At 47.3% G+C, this 16510-nt stretch overlaps 1 protein-coding gene across 2 annotated transcripts in view; it reads right to left on the bottom strand.

The window, feature by feature from the left end:
• LOC139564796 (TANK-binding kinase 1-binding protein 1-like) overlaps nucleotides 1-16510 on the bottom strand; it is an 18775-nt gene extending 2265 nt beyond the window's left edge. Inside the window, exons 1-10 of one of the 2 annotated variants that reach the window (XM_071384623.1) lie at nucleotides 16399-16510; nucleotides 9049-9305; nucleotides 8031-8159; nucleotides 7567-7671; nucleotides 3716-3866; nucleotides 3438-3640; nucleotides 3148-3209; nucleotides 2823-2932; nucleotides 2056-2549; nucleotides 147-404 (exon numbers count right to left, since the gene is read on the bottom strand). In XM_071384623.1, the coding sequence (XP_071240724.1) occupies nucleotides 147-404; nucleotides 2056-2549; nucleotides 2823-2932; nucleotides 3148-3209; nucleotides 3438-3640; nucleotides 3716-3866; nucleotides 7567-7671; nucleotides 8031-8159; nucleotides 9049-9282 (1746 nt within the window). In that variant the 5' untranslated portion in view covers nucleotides 9283-9305; nucleotides 16399-16510. Of the gene's footprint in view, nucleotides 1-146; nucleotides 405-2055; nucleotides 2550-2822; nucleotides 2933-3147; nucleotides 3210-3437; nucleotides 3641-3715; nucleotides 3867-7566; nucleotides 7672-8030; nucleotides 8160-9048; nucleotides 9306-16089; nucleotides 16371-16398 lie in introns of those variants that run through there. The other variant, XM_071384624.1, reaches the window with a different exon arrangement.

The raw sequence follows: 16510 nt of genomic DNA, 5'->3' as shown, positions 1-16510 counted from the left end.
GCTCAACTCGAAGGTCAACACTGTAAATGTACTCATTTGTAATGACTAAAAGAACCTGTTTTCTATTTGCATGTCACGTATGGAAGCTCTTATTACTGCTATTGGGATACACTACTGAGCTCTGAACTCGAGCAGCAACAACTCACATTGATGGAGGGCCAGGACTGGGCGTGGTCTGCGTTCAGGTACCCTGGCAGGTGGCAGGCGAGGGTAGCCGGGTCCTTTAGGGCCAAGAAGGAAGGGCAGGGTGGGGGTTCCCGTGAGCTTACCCCCATGGCCCCCAGTGTCCTGGGAGGACTGGAGACCGGGGATGGGCACCTCCACTCCTCATCGTCAGACGACTGGGGCGGGGTGACCTGTGGGGTGGGGGCCGGGGGATCCTCCAGATGACAGAAGTGGCGCCCCTGGATGATTAATACATGCTATTTTTAATGTTTTAAAATGTTACTCCCTAATAAAACTATCATTTAAAACGGGTGGTGGTGGTGCGGTTAAAAATGTATAAAATAAGGTGATCTTAAAATAAATACACTACCGTTCAAAAGTTCAGGGTCACTTAGACATTTCCTTGTTTTTGAAAGAAAAGCACTTTTGTCCATTTTAAAATAACATCAAATGGATCAGAAACAGTGTAGACGATGTAAATGACTATTGTAGCTGGAAACCGCAGATTTTTTATGGAATATCTATGTAGGCGTACAGAAGCCCATTATCAGCAACCATCACTCCTGTGTTCCAATGGCACGTTGTGTTAGTCTTTGAAAATGATAAACTTGGATTAAAAAATGTATCATTAGAAAACCCTTTTGCAATTAGGTTAGCACAGCTGAAAACTGTTCTAATTTAAAGAAGCAATGAAACTGGCCTTCTTTAGACTAGTTGAGTATCTGGAGCGTCAGCATTTGTGGATTTGATTACAGGCTCAAAATGGCCAAAAACAAAGACCTTTCTTCTGAACCTTGACAGTCTATTCTTGTTCTGAGAAATGAAGGCTATTCCATGTGAAAAATAGCCAAGAAACTGAAGATATCGTACACCGCTGTGTACTACTCCCTTCACAGAACAGCGCAAACTGTCTCTAACCAGAATATAAAGAGTGGGAGTCCCGTGGTGCACAACTGAGCAAGAGGACAAGTACATTAGTGTCTAGTTTCAGAAACGGATGCCTCACAAGTCCTCAACTGGCAGCTTCATTAAATTGTACCCGCAAAACGCCAGTCTCAACATCAACAGTGAAGAGGCGATTCCGGGATGCTGAACTTCTAGGCAGAGTTCCTCTGTCCAGTGTCTGTTCTTTTGCCCGTCTTAATCTTTTCTTTTTAATTGTCCAGTGTGAGATATGGCTTTTTCTTTGCAACTCTTCACTGTTGACGTTGAGGCTGGTGTTTTGCGGGTACTATTTAATGAAGCTGCCAGTTGAGGACTTGTGAGGCGTCTGTTTCTCAAACTAGACACTAATGTACTTGTCCTCTTGCTCAGTTGTCCCCCGGGGCCTCCCACTCTTTATATTCTGGTTAGATCCAGTTTGCGCTGTTCTGTGAAGGGAGTACTACACAGCGTTAAACTTCAGTTTCTTGGCTATTTTTCACATGGAATAGCCTTCATTTCTCAGAACAATAGACTGACAAGTTTCAGAAGAAAGGTCTTTGTTTCTGGCCATTTTGAGCATGTAATCAAATCCACAAATGCTGACGCTCCAGATACTCAACTAGTCTAAAGAAGGCCAGTTTCATTGCTTCTTTAAATTAGAACAGTTTTCAGCTGTGCTAACATAATTGCATAAGGGTTTTCTAATGATCAATTAGCCTTTTAAAATGATAAACTTTGTTAGCTAACAATGTGCCTTAGTGAGGATTGCTGATAATCAACCTATGTAGATATTCCATTACAAATCTGCCGTTTCCAGCTACAATAGTCATTTACAACATTTACTCTGTATTTTTGATCAATTTGATATTTTAATGGACAAAAAATGATTATCTTTCAAAAACAAGGACATTTCTAAGTGACCCCCAAACTTTTGAATGGTAGTGTATATACAAATGTGGTGTGTACCTCTGCAGCTAGAGGGAAGCCCAGCTCCAGGGCATGGTGGTGGGGACTACTGCTCAGGCTGCTGCCACCACCACCTCCCCCGCCACCACCACTTACAGCTCCACGGGCCGAGGCCGGCCTGGGAAGCCCCACCAGGGAAACCCTGGGCGGGCGGGAATAAGCCCCAGACTCCCCCATGTTCTTGGGCTTGGGCAGGGTGGAGACTGGGTCACGGAGCAGCCTGGGCGGGGGCCTCTGGTGGGCAGACGAGTCGGCCACCTCTGAGTAGCTGCGGCGCCCCTGGAAGCGGGCACGCAGCCGTTGGCTGGTTGGCCGGCAGGAGTAGGAGGCTGGGCCGGTGGGTGAGTAAGTGAGGCCAGTTGGGGAGTAGGATGCGGGGCCAGAAGGGGGTGAGGAAGGTGAAAGGGGAGGAGAGGGGTGAGGGTGGAGGCGGTCTGGGGAGGGGCGTTGGGAGGCCGGGGAGCGACGCTGGGGGGCTGGGGAGTGTCTCAGGACTGGAGGAGAGAGAATGGGATGGTTATTATAGTCCATTGCTACCTCTGTAGCCCAACTGATAGAGTATGCCGCTTGCAACGCCAGGATAATGGGTTCAATTCCCGGGACCACCAGTACGTAAAACATATGTACACATGACTAAGTCACTTTGGGTAAACGCATCCGCTAAATCGCATTTATTATTATTACATTAGTGTCCTTATTGGCACCCTCATTCTGCAATTATACATTCAACATCAATATGGAGAACAATTTTTGTGTTTTCTACTGACCCATCTGCTCGTGGGATGCCTTCCTGAGGATCTCGGTCTGTTTGACAGCCAGACCTCTCACACGCACCAGCTCCTCTGTCAGCTCAGTGTAGGCCAACGCCAGGTTCACCCTGCAAAGGAGGGACAATAGTTGATCATCTTTCAATGTTAGAGCTGCGTCCAAAATGGCACCCTATTCCATAAATAGGCCACCGCACCCTATGGGGCCCTGGTCAAAAGTAGTGCACTAAATAGGGAATAGTGTTCCATTTTGGGTCATCGACTTGGTTATTCTACTGACAATAGCTACATGGCAGGAGTATTAGATGGGGCAGCTGTCGCTCACTGTTCATCTCCTGCCTTCTTTATCCATTCCACGTCACAGTGCTCACAGGGTGTGGTCACCTCCTGCTGGACAGAGACAGACGTGTGTGTCAGTGGAGGCTGCTGAGGGGAGGACGGCTCATAATAATGGGCTGAAACGGAGCAAATGGAATGGCATCAAACACATGGAAACCACGGAAACCATGTGTTCGATGTATTTGATACCATTCCACTGATTCCGCTCCAGCCATTACCATGAACCCGTCCTCCCCAATTAAGGTCCCACCAACCTCCTGTGTGTCACTATCTGACCTGTCTCTGTACGTTCTGCTGCAGCTGTCTGATCTCTGCCTGCAGCCTCTGTAGCTCCTCCTTCATCTCCTTCTCTCTCTGACACGCCCCCTGGGCCTGCTGCCGTGCCCCTTCTAGCTCCGCCTCCAACCGCTGCAGCTTCAGGTCGGACACGGCGTCCAGACTACGAGAGCTCTGCAGGGTCGGACCCCGCCCGTTCCGCTCTGTAGCACACATACAGATACAGTGAGATACATACACACACGTCCGCACTCACTCAAACATACAGACACACTTACCGCGAGGCACGTCCAGACTGGTGTGTAGCTGTAGGTAATGAATGTTCTTGCTGTGCAGCTGAGCACTGAGTTTCTGCAGGGACCCCTCCCTCTGCCTCAGAGCTGACTCCAGACCACAGATACGCTCCATGTGCTGCTCTGCTAGCGTCGTCTGATGGAGAGCACACACACGTGAATGCACAGTTTATACAAACACACACACACGGATGTAGAGTGTATACACACACACACACACACGGATGTAGAGTGTATACACACACACACACACACACACACACACACACACACACACACATACACACACGGATGTAGGGTGTACACACACACACACACACACACACACGGATGTAGGGTGTACACACACACACACGGATGTAGGGTGTACACACACACACACACACACACACACACACACACACACACACACAGATGTAGGGTGTACACACACACACACACGGATGTAGGGTGTACACACACACACACACATACACACACACACACATGTAGGGTGTACACACACACACACACACACACACGGATGTAGAGTGTACACACACACACGGATGTAGGGTGTACACACACACACACACGGATGTTAGGTGTACACACACACACACACACACACACACACGATGTAGGGTGTACACACACACACACGGATGTAGGGTGTACGCACACACACACACACGGATGTAGGGTTTGTATATACACACACACGGATGTAGGGTTTGTATATACACACACACGGATGTAGGGTGTGTATACACACACACGGATGTAGGGTGTGTATACACACACACACGGATGTAGGGTGTACACACACACACACACACACATGTAGGGTGTACACACACACACACACGCACACACACGGATGTAGGGTGTACACACACACACACACACACACACACACACACACACGGATGTAGGGTGTACACACACACACACGGATGTAGGGTGTACACACACACACAGATGTAGGGTGTACACACACACACGGATGTAGGGTGTACACACACACACAGATGTAGGGTGTACACACACACACACGGATGTAGGGTGTACACACACACACACACACGGATGTAGGGTTTGTATATACACACACACGGATGTAGGGTGTGTATACACACACACGGATGTAGGGTGTGTATACACACACACACGGATGTAGGGTGTACACACACACACACACACACACACACACACGTAGGGTGTACACACACACACACATGTAGGGTGTACACACACACACACATGTAGGGTGTACACACACACACACACACACACACACACACACACACGGATGTAGGGTGTACACACGCACACACACACACACACACACATGTAGGGTGTACACACACACACACACACACACGTAGGGTGTACACACACACACACACACACGGATGTAGGGTGTACACACACACACACACACACGGATGTAGGGTGTACACACACACACACACACACGGATGTAGGGTGTACACACACACACACACACGGATGTAGGGTGTACACACACACACACACACACACACGATGTAGGGTGTACACACACACACACACATGTAGGGTGTACACACACACACACACACACACACACACATGTAGGGTGTACACACACACACACAAACGGATGTAGGGTGTACACACACACACACACACACACGGATGTAGGGTGTACACACACACACACACACACACACACACACACACACACACACACACACACACACACACACACACACACACACACGGATGTAGGGTGTACACACGCACACACACACACACACGGATGTAGGGTGTACACACACACACACACACACGGATGTAGGGTGTACACACACACACACACACACACGGATGTAGGGTGTACACACACACAAACACGGATGTAGGGTGTACACACACACACACACACGGATGTAGGGTGTACACACACACACACACACGGATGTAGGGTGTACACACACACACACGGATGTAGGGTGTACACACACACGGATGAAGGGTGCATACACACACGGATGTAGGGTGCATACACACACACACGGATGTAGGGTGCATACACACACACACGGATGTAGGGTGCATACACACACACACGGATGTAGGGTGTACACACACACACACGGATGTAGGGTGCATACACACACACACACACACACGGATGTAGGGTGCATACACACAGACACACGGATGTAGGGTGCATACACACACACACACACGGATTTAGGGTGCATACACACACACACACACACGGATGTAGGGTGCATACACACACACACACGGATGTAGGGTGCATACACACACACACACGGATTTAGGGTGCATACACACACACACACACGGATTTAGGGTGCATACACACACACACACGGATTTAGGGTGCATACACACACACACGGATTTAGGGTGCATACACACACACACACGGATTTAGGGTGCATACACACACACACACGGATGTAGGGTGCACACACGGATGTAGGGTGTACACACACACACACAAACACGGATGTAGGGTGCATACACACACACACGGATGTAGGGTGCATACACACACACACGGATGTAGGGTGCATACACACACACACGGATGTAGGGTGTACACACACACACACACACGGATGTAGGGTGTACACACACACGGATGTAGGGTGCATACACACACACACACACACGGATGTAGGGTGCATACACACACACACACGGATGTAGGGTGCATACACACACACACACGGATTTAGGGTGCATACACACACACACGGATTTAGGGTGCATACACACACACACACGGATTTAGGGTGCATACACACACACACACGGATGTAGGGTGCACACACACACACGGATGTAGGGTGCACACACACACACACGGATGTAGGGTGTACACACACACACACACGGATGTATGGTGCATACACACACACACACACACGGATGTAGGGTGCATACACACACACACACGGATGTAGGGTGCATACACACACACACACACGGATTTAGGGTGCATACACACACACACACACACAGATGTAGGGTGCATACACACACACACACGGAAGTAGGGTGCATACACACACACACACGGATGTAGGGTGCATACACACACACACACGGATGTAGGGTGCATACACACACACACGGATTTAGGGTGCATACACACACACACGGATTTAGGGTGCATACACACACAGAGATTTAGAGTGCATACACACACACACACATGGATTTAGGGTGTGTATACACACACACACACACGGATTTAGGGTGCATACACACACACACACACGGATGTAGGGTGCTCACACACACACACACGGATGTAGGGTGCACACACACACACACACGGATGTAGGGTGCACACACACACACACACGGATGTAGGGTGCACACACACACACGGATGTAGGGTGTGTATACACACACACACACACACGGATGTAGGGTGTGTATACACACACACACGGATGTAGGGTGTGTGTATACACACACACACGGATGAAAGGTGTGTATACACACACACACACACACGGATGTAGGGTGTGTATACACACACACGGATGTAGGGTGTGTATACACACACACACGGATGTAGGGTACGTATACACAGACACACGGATGTAGGGTGTATGCAGGTAGCGGTACAATCTCTCTCACACACACACCCCTGAGGCACAATGCTGATAGAAAACTGATGATCAAAATAGTGTTTGCTTTAATTTGTATGTAAAGGATTCTATTTCATTACAATGCCTTAGCCCATAATACTGTCCCCTCCCCATCACTCTACCAGTACTACTCATGGTGTCCAGAAGGGGGCACTGTTTCCTACTGTTTCTCACCATCTTGTCCAGGTCTCTCTGAACGTTACTCTTCTCCATGTGGATCTTCTCATAGGCCTGAATCACATCCTCCAGCCTCTCCTCTCGCTCTTTACTCTTCTGGAGCTGAGGGAAAGGTGGACATTTTCAAAGGGAAAAGTGTAGGAGAATGAAAAATGTGTTCGATGTGCAGTTCCTCTCACCCATCCCCTCCTTTCTCCTCTCCTCCCTCTTTTCCTCCCTCTCCCTCCCCCTCTATTCTCTCTTACCACCCTCCCTCCTCTTGTCTCCTCCCTCTCCCCTCTTCTCCTCTCCTCCCTCTCCCTCCCCCTCTATTCTCTCTTACCACCCTCCCTCCTCTTGTCTCCTCCCTCTCCCCTCTCTTCTTCTCTCCTCCCTCTCCCCTCTCTTCTCATCTCCCTCTTCACACTCGTCTCTCCTCTGTCTCCTTCCTCTCCCCTCCTCTCTCTTCCTCCATGTCTTACCTCCTGTGTGAGGGAGTTGACTCTCTGTTGCAGGTTGGTGGTCTCTGACTGCAGTAGGCTGGTCTCCTTGGGTTCACAGGAGCAGCACTGTAGGGTCCTCTCCTCCTCAAACTCACTGATCATAGGGAACTGAGGGAGAGGAGGAGGGGAGGAGGGGAGAGGTACAAGAGAAGGACAGAGGAGGAAAATGAGAGGAGTAGGTGAGAAAGAAAGGAGATCAAAGGAAGACAGTGGGAATAGGACACGGGGTGTCACAGCACAAAACATAGGAGATGGCAAAAGGAGAAGAAGAAAAAGAGTACACCAGTGTAAGTCGAGGCCAGATTATTATTAGAGGTTAGAAAATAACCTTCCTCTACCATCAGCTTTTCCACTGTGAGTTTCAACTGAATAATGGCCCCATTCAGGTATGCCTGATTGTTTCAGTACTTTGAAACTCAAGCCTTCCTTCCTCTCCTGGAAGTAATCACTGATCTAACTCAATTACATAGGCGAAAGCACAGGTTCCACAGAGTAGCTTTTACCAATTCAGTCATGTAAAATCAGTGATGCCTTTTAAAGGGATAGTTTGGGATTTTGGCAAAATGACGCGCCAGAGTCGGATGCACTCGTGGATACCATTTTTATGTATCTGCATGCGGTTTGAAGAAAGTTGCCATCTAGCGTTTGCACAATTGCTAACTAGCATTATCACACTTAATTAACTAGCATTAGCGCAATGACTGGAAGTCTATGGGAACAACTAGTCTTTGTGCTAGGCTAGTTATTAGCTTCTTTGTGAAACTACCTCCAACTTCTTTCATACTGGACTCTGACACATCAAAATGGTATCCAGAGTTAATCTGACTCTGGGGAAGTAGATAAAGGGCCAAAATCCAGAACTATCCCTTTAAAGGGGGACGCCTTTTTGACCAGGTCCCATAGGGCCATAGGGCTTCCCTTTAAAGTAGTGCAGTATAAAGGGAATAGGGTGCCATTTGGGACGTAGCCTCTGTCATGAACAGATCAGTCAACCTACCTTGACCTCATAGTTCTTCAGCTTCCTCTTGATGCTGCTGTTCTCTCGCTCCAGGCTGGCCAATCGCGTCTTGATGTCGTGGTAGGCGGCGGCCAGGGCGAAGTGGGAGGGGTACATGTCGTCTTGGATGGGTGAGGCCGACCAGTTGACCCCCGACCCCAGGCCGCAGCCGTCATCCCTCAGCCCCTCGCCACCGCCCAGGAGGCCCAGCTCGCCCCCAAAGAGAGACTCCATCCCTCGGGCAGGTCAGTGGCTACCTGAGGGGGGGACAGGAAGGAGGGTAAGTCATTAGAGCCAGTCATTCTGTAATACTGATGTTATGAACTGCAGTACCCACAGTCAAAGCAGGACAATCTTTGTCTGTTGCCCAAACGGGTGTCATTTGGAAACTATTTTGGATTTTTAATCAGAAAATGCTCTCTTCCTTCCCATTCATGTGGGATTGAGATATATATATATATATATAGGTGGATCTACACAAACACAACAGATTGCGTTGACACATTTCAAGTCTCAAAGTATCATATAAAACTGGGATTTTGGAGTGAGGAACAACCACTTCAACAACGTCAAACACTGTAACTAATGTTAGTTGACTTGTAAACAGACCACAGCGCCCTCTAGCATAGAAGGCTAGGATAACAGGAAGGATATCACTTCATAGCAGCATGACGGCAACAGGGCAGCTGCACCACCCATAAGTCCTCTTCCAGTTCAGTGAACACACACTACTGTCCCCAGGCCTTCCGAGGGAGCAGAAGGCCGTGGTCGTTCCGGCGCTAGCCTCTCTCTGCCAGCCACTCTCCTTCTCGCAGCAGGTGGCGCTAACGAGGCTCAAATGGCAGAGCGACGGGCCCTGGCGCAGCTCCGGTGTGAGTGAGAGCCATGGTCGACGGGCATAGATAGGGGTCGCGTGCCAACCCTGCCCAGCAGAGTCTGTCCCCAGTCTAGGCTACACATTGCCCGCTCCATCTGCCACCGTTTAAATCTGATTGGCTGTTGCCATGAATGTTATACCATCCCACATCCTGAAACATAAAAACCCACCTTGTTTCTTCTAGTGCTCCCCCTCCCCACTCAGTTGGGAAACCTGGAATACTCAACTAAAGAGATATATAGATGCGTCATTGGGTGCTGTAGCCTAGATCTAGGCCAAACCAACTCTCGCACGTGCAGACAGCCATCGCGTGTGTATGTGGAAGGTTCCCCAGTCCAAAACACATGAAGTTGGTCAATGCTGTAACGATAATATATTCAATATCAAAGTATCCATACTACTCCATATCGAAAATGTATGTATATTCCCCGGAACTATTTTCCCCTTCCCCTCTCCAGAAACAAATACATATACAAAAAATATACGTTATGCATACATATACATATAATCATGCTGAAATCCCCTGGCCTGCAGGGCTGAATCATAGTCTGTAAAGCTCAGCTTGTCTCATATATTTACAATTACAGGAGACCCGAGAGAGTGGTGCTCTTTTGATGTTGTTTGTTCTGCCAGCTGCATCTCTCTCTTCTGATTCAACGTCATTCCACATCTCCATAGCAGGGAAATGAATAGATATGGAAACCGCCCAATGAAAGTAAGGCACTCCAATTAAGACTTCACACAGGTCCCATAGTGAACCACGTGTTTCAAAGTGCCCTAAAGTCACTTTCTGACTACCCACATGGTCAACATCCCTCCTCTAACATCAGTAGACCCCCCCCCCCCCCTCCCCCGAAAAAAAGAGACCACTAGAAACCAATCTGGGATCTTATTTTACAAAGTCTTACCCAGCACAATTCATCTGGGATGAATACTAATAAAAGTTGTATTGGATTGAAATTGAAACCATGTTAACAGACATAAACCAGTTGTTCCCCCCACCGATCCACCCTTGTCCCTGGAGCTCGGGAACTGCAGCTGCCCCAGTGCTCCAGGTAGGTGGTGCAGTTGCATCCTGTAACGCCCACGAGATTCACCCGTTTGGAGACGAGACGCTTTTCCAGTTAAAGGAGCCATCTGCAGTTGCAACATGCATTTTTTGGAACGTAGAAATCAACGATACACACTCGGCGTACAAAACATTAGGAACACTGGCTCTTACCATGACGTAGAGTGACCAGGTGAATCCAGGTGGGATCCCTTATTGATGTCACTTGTTAAATCCACTTCGATCAGTGTAGATGAAAGGGGAGGAGACGGGTTAAAGAAGGATTTTTAAGCCTCGAGACAATTAACACATGGATTGTGTATGTGTGTCATTCAGAGGGTGAATGGGCAAGACTAAAGATTTAAGTGCCTTTGAACGGGATATGGTAGTAGGTGCCAAGCACACCGGTTTGAGTGTGTCAAGAACTGCAACGCGGCTGGGTTTTTCACACTCAACAGTTTCCTGTGTGTATCAAGAATGGTTCACCACCCAAAGGACATCCAGCCAACTTGACACAACTGTGGGAAGCATTGGAGTCCACATGGGCCAGCATCCCTGTTGAACACTTTCGACCCCTTGTATTAGAAAGGTGTAACTAATGTTCTGTACACTCAGCGTAGACCCCTTGATTCTTGAAGAATATAACTAATAAATGTCTCATGAGCTTAGTTCAACTGTCGTAAAAAACTATAAACTATACATTTGATATAATGGATGGTCAGTTTTGAGTGGTTACATTTCACCAGCCTCATCTTTCAGCTTTTTGCCAAAACAGAGGCGGGGTGCCCACTTTGTTATTGTTTCAATTGCAGATTGGCCCCTATAGCACAACGTATATGCAACCAAGCGGCAAACGCTCCCTGCCAACCCGCCGCTGTTTGAGTCTCTATCACGTATTCATCGCCCGAGGGAGGAGACAGCTGGATGGGTGCAAGACTGATGACAGCTGGATTAATGAGTTGGTTAGATCTACTGTACACCAGAGCTACTGTACAACAGAGCATTACAATAAAGTCTTATGAATGGGGTTTTGTTGTTTGTTCAAGGTTTTTGATCTCAGGCAGGAGTAAAGAGTTGTTTATAATACAGAATATCAAAACACTTGACAGTGTGCAAGTTGCAAAGTTAAGTCGGGGATATCCAAACTTTTCTGTGGACCCGTCCCTCATGTACGTGTGGTTTGTGCCTCTATGCATGTGAATCCATTGAAATATGCACCTCTGCCAATTTCCCTCTTTTCCAAGTCTTTGGTTGCAAGTGGTTTGCATTTCTACCTAGACTGTAGCCTAGCCTAAAGACAGTTATACTTCTGCCGAGAAGGGTCGAGCATCTGTCCTTTACTAACACCTACACACACACCCACACATGCATCAACTCACTGACACACACACACACATACATTTACTAACACCTACACACAAACCCACACATGCATCAACTCACTGACTCACACTGCACACACATCATCTCTCTGTTCAGAAAGCAGAGGACAAAGTAGCAACAGTGAAACACGAGCTGCTAGCGAGCCCATTCACCCCAGGGCCAATCAGAACAAGCCCATATGTCAATGTCACATGGCTAATTCATATTTTAATGTTCCGGATATCAGCCAGAATGGATGCCCCGAGCTAACACTAGCTTAGCCCAATGTGCTGTAGAGATTCAATATGCGTCTATGCTTTGGTTCAGTTTTAGCTTAGAACAATGCTTCTGTAAACTAGCTACTGCAATGGTTTAGCATCATAGCACGCTTCAGTGCTGCATTTGTTTGTTATATGTAAGAAAGTAGCCTTGCACAAGCGAGCCAGAACGGCCCATAGGCGCAGGAGCCTATTTCCAGTTTCTGTAGCGTGATGCCGCTTGATGTACACCTACCGGACAGGACGCTAGACTATGGCTGGGCCTTAGCCACAATCTCCTTAATGCTGAGTGCCAAGCAGACGCAGAGATCGGGTCCCATTGTTACCTTCTTTCAATCTCAGGGTGGACACTGACCACAAGGCCAGTGAGTTGGTCTTCAGGCAGGCCTACATGTAATCCCCAGATGAATGTTGAGCTCCGCTCTAGTAAATTGGTTAAATCCTTACTGCTTATAATCTTGTACTTAGGTCAAATACTTGTAAGATGGATGGCTGCATCTATCATAATGGCCACTTCAGTGTATGCAGAATGACACCAAAGGTTGACACTTGAAAGGTACAGGACTGGCACTGGATACTTTAAAGCTAGAATCCTTAATTTAAACGATAACAAAGCAGCCACCCCGCCTCTGATTTGGTAATAAGCTGATGGATGGGCCTGAAGAAATGTAACCACTCTCAAATTCATACACAGAGCTAAGGATGCAAGGTTTGGGGATGTAGAGTGTTTGTTTACATTTACATTGTTTATAAACATTGGCGTAAAACAAGCTTATATTTTGGGTTCAGATGGGGTACGACAGTTTAACTAAGCTCATGAGACAAGTTATAGTCTTCAAGAATCAATGGGTATATGAAATTAATTTATAAGTAAAAAACAAAAATGGATGCATCAACTAGCTTTAAAGGCCATTTCCGATTAAGCTAACATCTGCGGCATTTACCATCAATGCAGTCTCCGCGAACGCAGAAACATTGCCTTTACATTTCTATCGCGACGTAGCGCACGTCTTCAGCGCTACGGATTGAATCGAGCCCTTAGAATGTGCATGGTCCTTGCAAAGACAAAACAAATGGAAGGAAAACAATATGTCTTAAGGAATGTGTTGCCTTATGTGAATGTCATTTGAGGGACGGAGCGATGAGAGGACAAACCCAGGGAAAGAGATGGAGCAAAAAAAGGAAAGGGGGAGAGAGCGAGGAAGAGGATGGCGGGAGAGAGGGTGTCCTTGAGGATTGGCACCATCCTATATGTGAGGGGAGAACTGAGGCCAGTACTCGGGGGAGGGGTCAACAGCTTGAATAGATGTTGCCTATGCGCTTTGCGAGGGGGAGATGAGTAACCTAGTTCTGACAGGACAGAAAAACAGAGAGAGATGATAGGTGGACAGAGAGCGAAAGATTGAGAGAGGGGGGGGGGGGGGTGGAGAGAGAGAGAGGCATATCCCAGAGCTGTCCCTGTGGGCTGCTGCGAGCCAGAGACCTAATCCACAGCAGCCCTGTGCAGAAAAGCATCTATACGTCAGACACACACACACACACACTGGTGACGTACCGAAAGCCACCAATGGGAAAACAGTTTGACTTGAGTTCTAATCTTTTCCATCAGCCTTCTTATTACACCAAACCCCAATTGAATGCTGTGCTCCAAACAAAATAAACCCAACATGATCATACAGCCAAAAGGCACAACAAATAATGTAGCATTGGAGCATTGTTGCACATGACTAGCTGTTGATAACAGGGTGTAATTGGTGGTGGGTGAGGCATCTCACCTCATTTACATTTAAGTCATTTAGCAGACGCTCTTATCCAGAGCGACTTACAAATTGGAAAGTTCATACATATTCATCCTGGTCCCCCCGTGGGGAATGAACCCACAACCCTGGCGTTGCAAGCACCATGCTCTACCAACTGAGCCACACGGGACCACATAACATAGCCACATAACATAGGATTGTAATTCCAAATGGCACCCTTTTCACTCTAGTGCACTATTTTTTGACCAGAGCCCTAGTCAAAAGTAGCGCACTGTGAAGGGAATAGGGTGCTATTTGGAACGCGCACCCTTTCACCTCTCTTACAGTAGACCTGGTGGAGCATGTTACGTAATAGATGACATCATAATCATTATCACTGTCAACGGCCCACGAGCATGCTTCATCATGCCTCAAGTGCTGTAGCTGTACTGTCTTCTCCAGTAACGGATTTGACTTACATACTGAAAGGCGATGGGTGACAATGCCTCCAGAAAGCTATAGGTTTGAAAGATCAATGAGGGAATGTTCAATATCGCTATGCGCACATGCTTAAATCATCATTGTGGCATTGTTGCTGCCGGAATGGTAGGCCTTAGTGGTCTGAGAACAGAAGGTTCCAAATAGCCTACTTGATTTCAGGAGGGACATTAAGTGACGTTAGACCTTAAGCAAGACACCCGACACTTAACCTTGAACGTTTCCATAAACAGCTGTATCAACATAATTGAAATCCATCGAATAAATGGGGCTACAAAAATCAAGACATGACTTTTAGGCAACCCTGATTTCTTACTGAAATAGACTTAAGACGAGTAGCATGACCTTTACTAGTAACATAACTTAACCTGAGTAAAAACTCTCATGTAAACACGCCACTCTCCAAAGTACCCCCAGATACAGTTGTTACCGGCTATGCCCGGAAGCCGAATGTCAAGCATATGGAGATGCTATTCGCTGCGGCTTCGGTTAGCTGTTCCTCTCGCTAATAGCCTCTGACTGGTTCGCTGGGTGGTTAATGGCCAGTCAATTACTCACGGTGGCCGGCGAGCCGCGCTTTAGCACCATGCACAGAAGGATCGATGCCTCTGATTTAATGGATTCTGTCTGTTTGTTTCCACAAATGCACGTCCAGCTGTATTTCTTTATTGCGCATATACGATGGTCATGGTAGGGACATTTCAACGTATAAACAGAACAACGTAGGTCTTTGAAAGACCTAGGCATGGTGTTTACACAATTGAACAAAAATGTCAAGCACCCATGTTCGATCAAGGACATTTTCATTTGAATAAACTTCCGTTGACCTACCTGTGTATAATGAATTGAGTGACTTATCATATAGTGGTGTTTCATAGACATAGTTACCAAGGTAACTTCGTTTTTAGCACGTAGGCTACGTTTTGTATTTCTCAAAAAAAATTACAAGTGAGACAACCATTTTGGTCTGAAGCGTTGTCAACATTGAGCATTCAGCACCACTAGCAAGTGAACAGCGCAAGTTTGTCTACGCTGCTAACCCAGTCCGGAACTGTCCAGTGTGCGATAGTGATGATCTCTCAAAGCCACATGCACCAACATTAGGACAATAAAATAGTTATGTCAAGACAGTTACCAAAACACAACAATCAATCACGTGCATGAATATCTCCGTAAGCAACAACCACGTCGTATGCTACGTGTGGTTGTGTAGACTACATGTTTCCTGTGATTACTTACAATAGAGCTTCTATATCGTTTCTCTCCTTGCGGCAAGACACTAGTGCTCGTTGCCATTCTCACTTTGTAGTGCAATCAGTAGCTAACCTAGTCTACAACATGGCTGTATACAGCGACGCAGCTCTCTCCATCTCTCCCAACGAAAAAAATGAGCTCGCGCTTTTCCCCTTCTTCCTCATATCGAGCTCTTTTTATATGTAAAAAAAAAAAAACGTTGCCGTGAGCGTTACTTAACACCTGTTTAATTAAAAAATACTCTACAAAGGCACAACAATAAACACTGTCAAACAAATACCACGATATACTTACGCATCCTCGTGAGATACTGTGAAAAATTCATAGCGAGAAAGGGGGTCAAAACCGTTCATTTGCGGTTTACGTCGACAATGGTTGGATTGTGGATGCTTGTGACGCCCCCCCC

This window comes from Salvelinus alpinus, chromosome 36, assembly GCF_045679555.1.
Source record: "Salvelinus alpinus chromosome 36, SLU_Salpinus.1, whole genome shotgun sequence".
NCBI lineage: Eukaryota > Metazoa > Chordata > Actinopteri > Salmoniformes > Salmonidae > Salvelinus > Salvelinus alpinus.
This window is presented reverse-complemented; position numbering and strand designations above follow the sequence as displayed.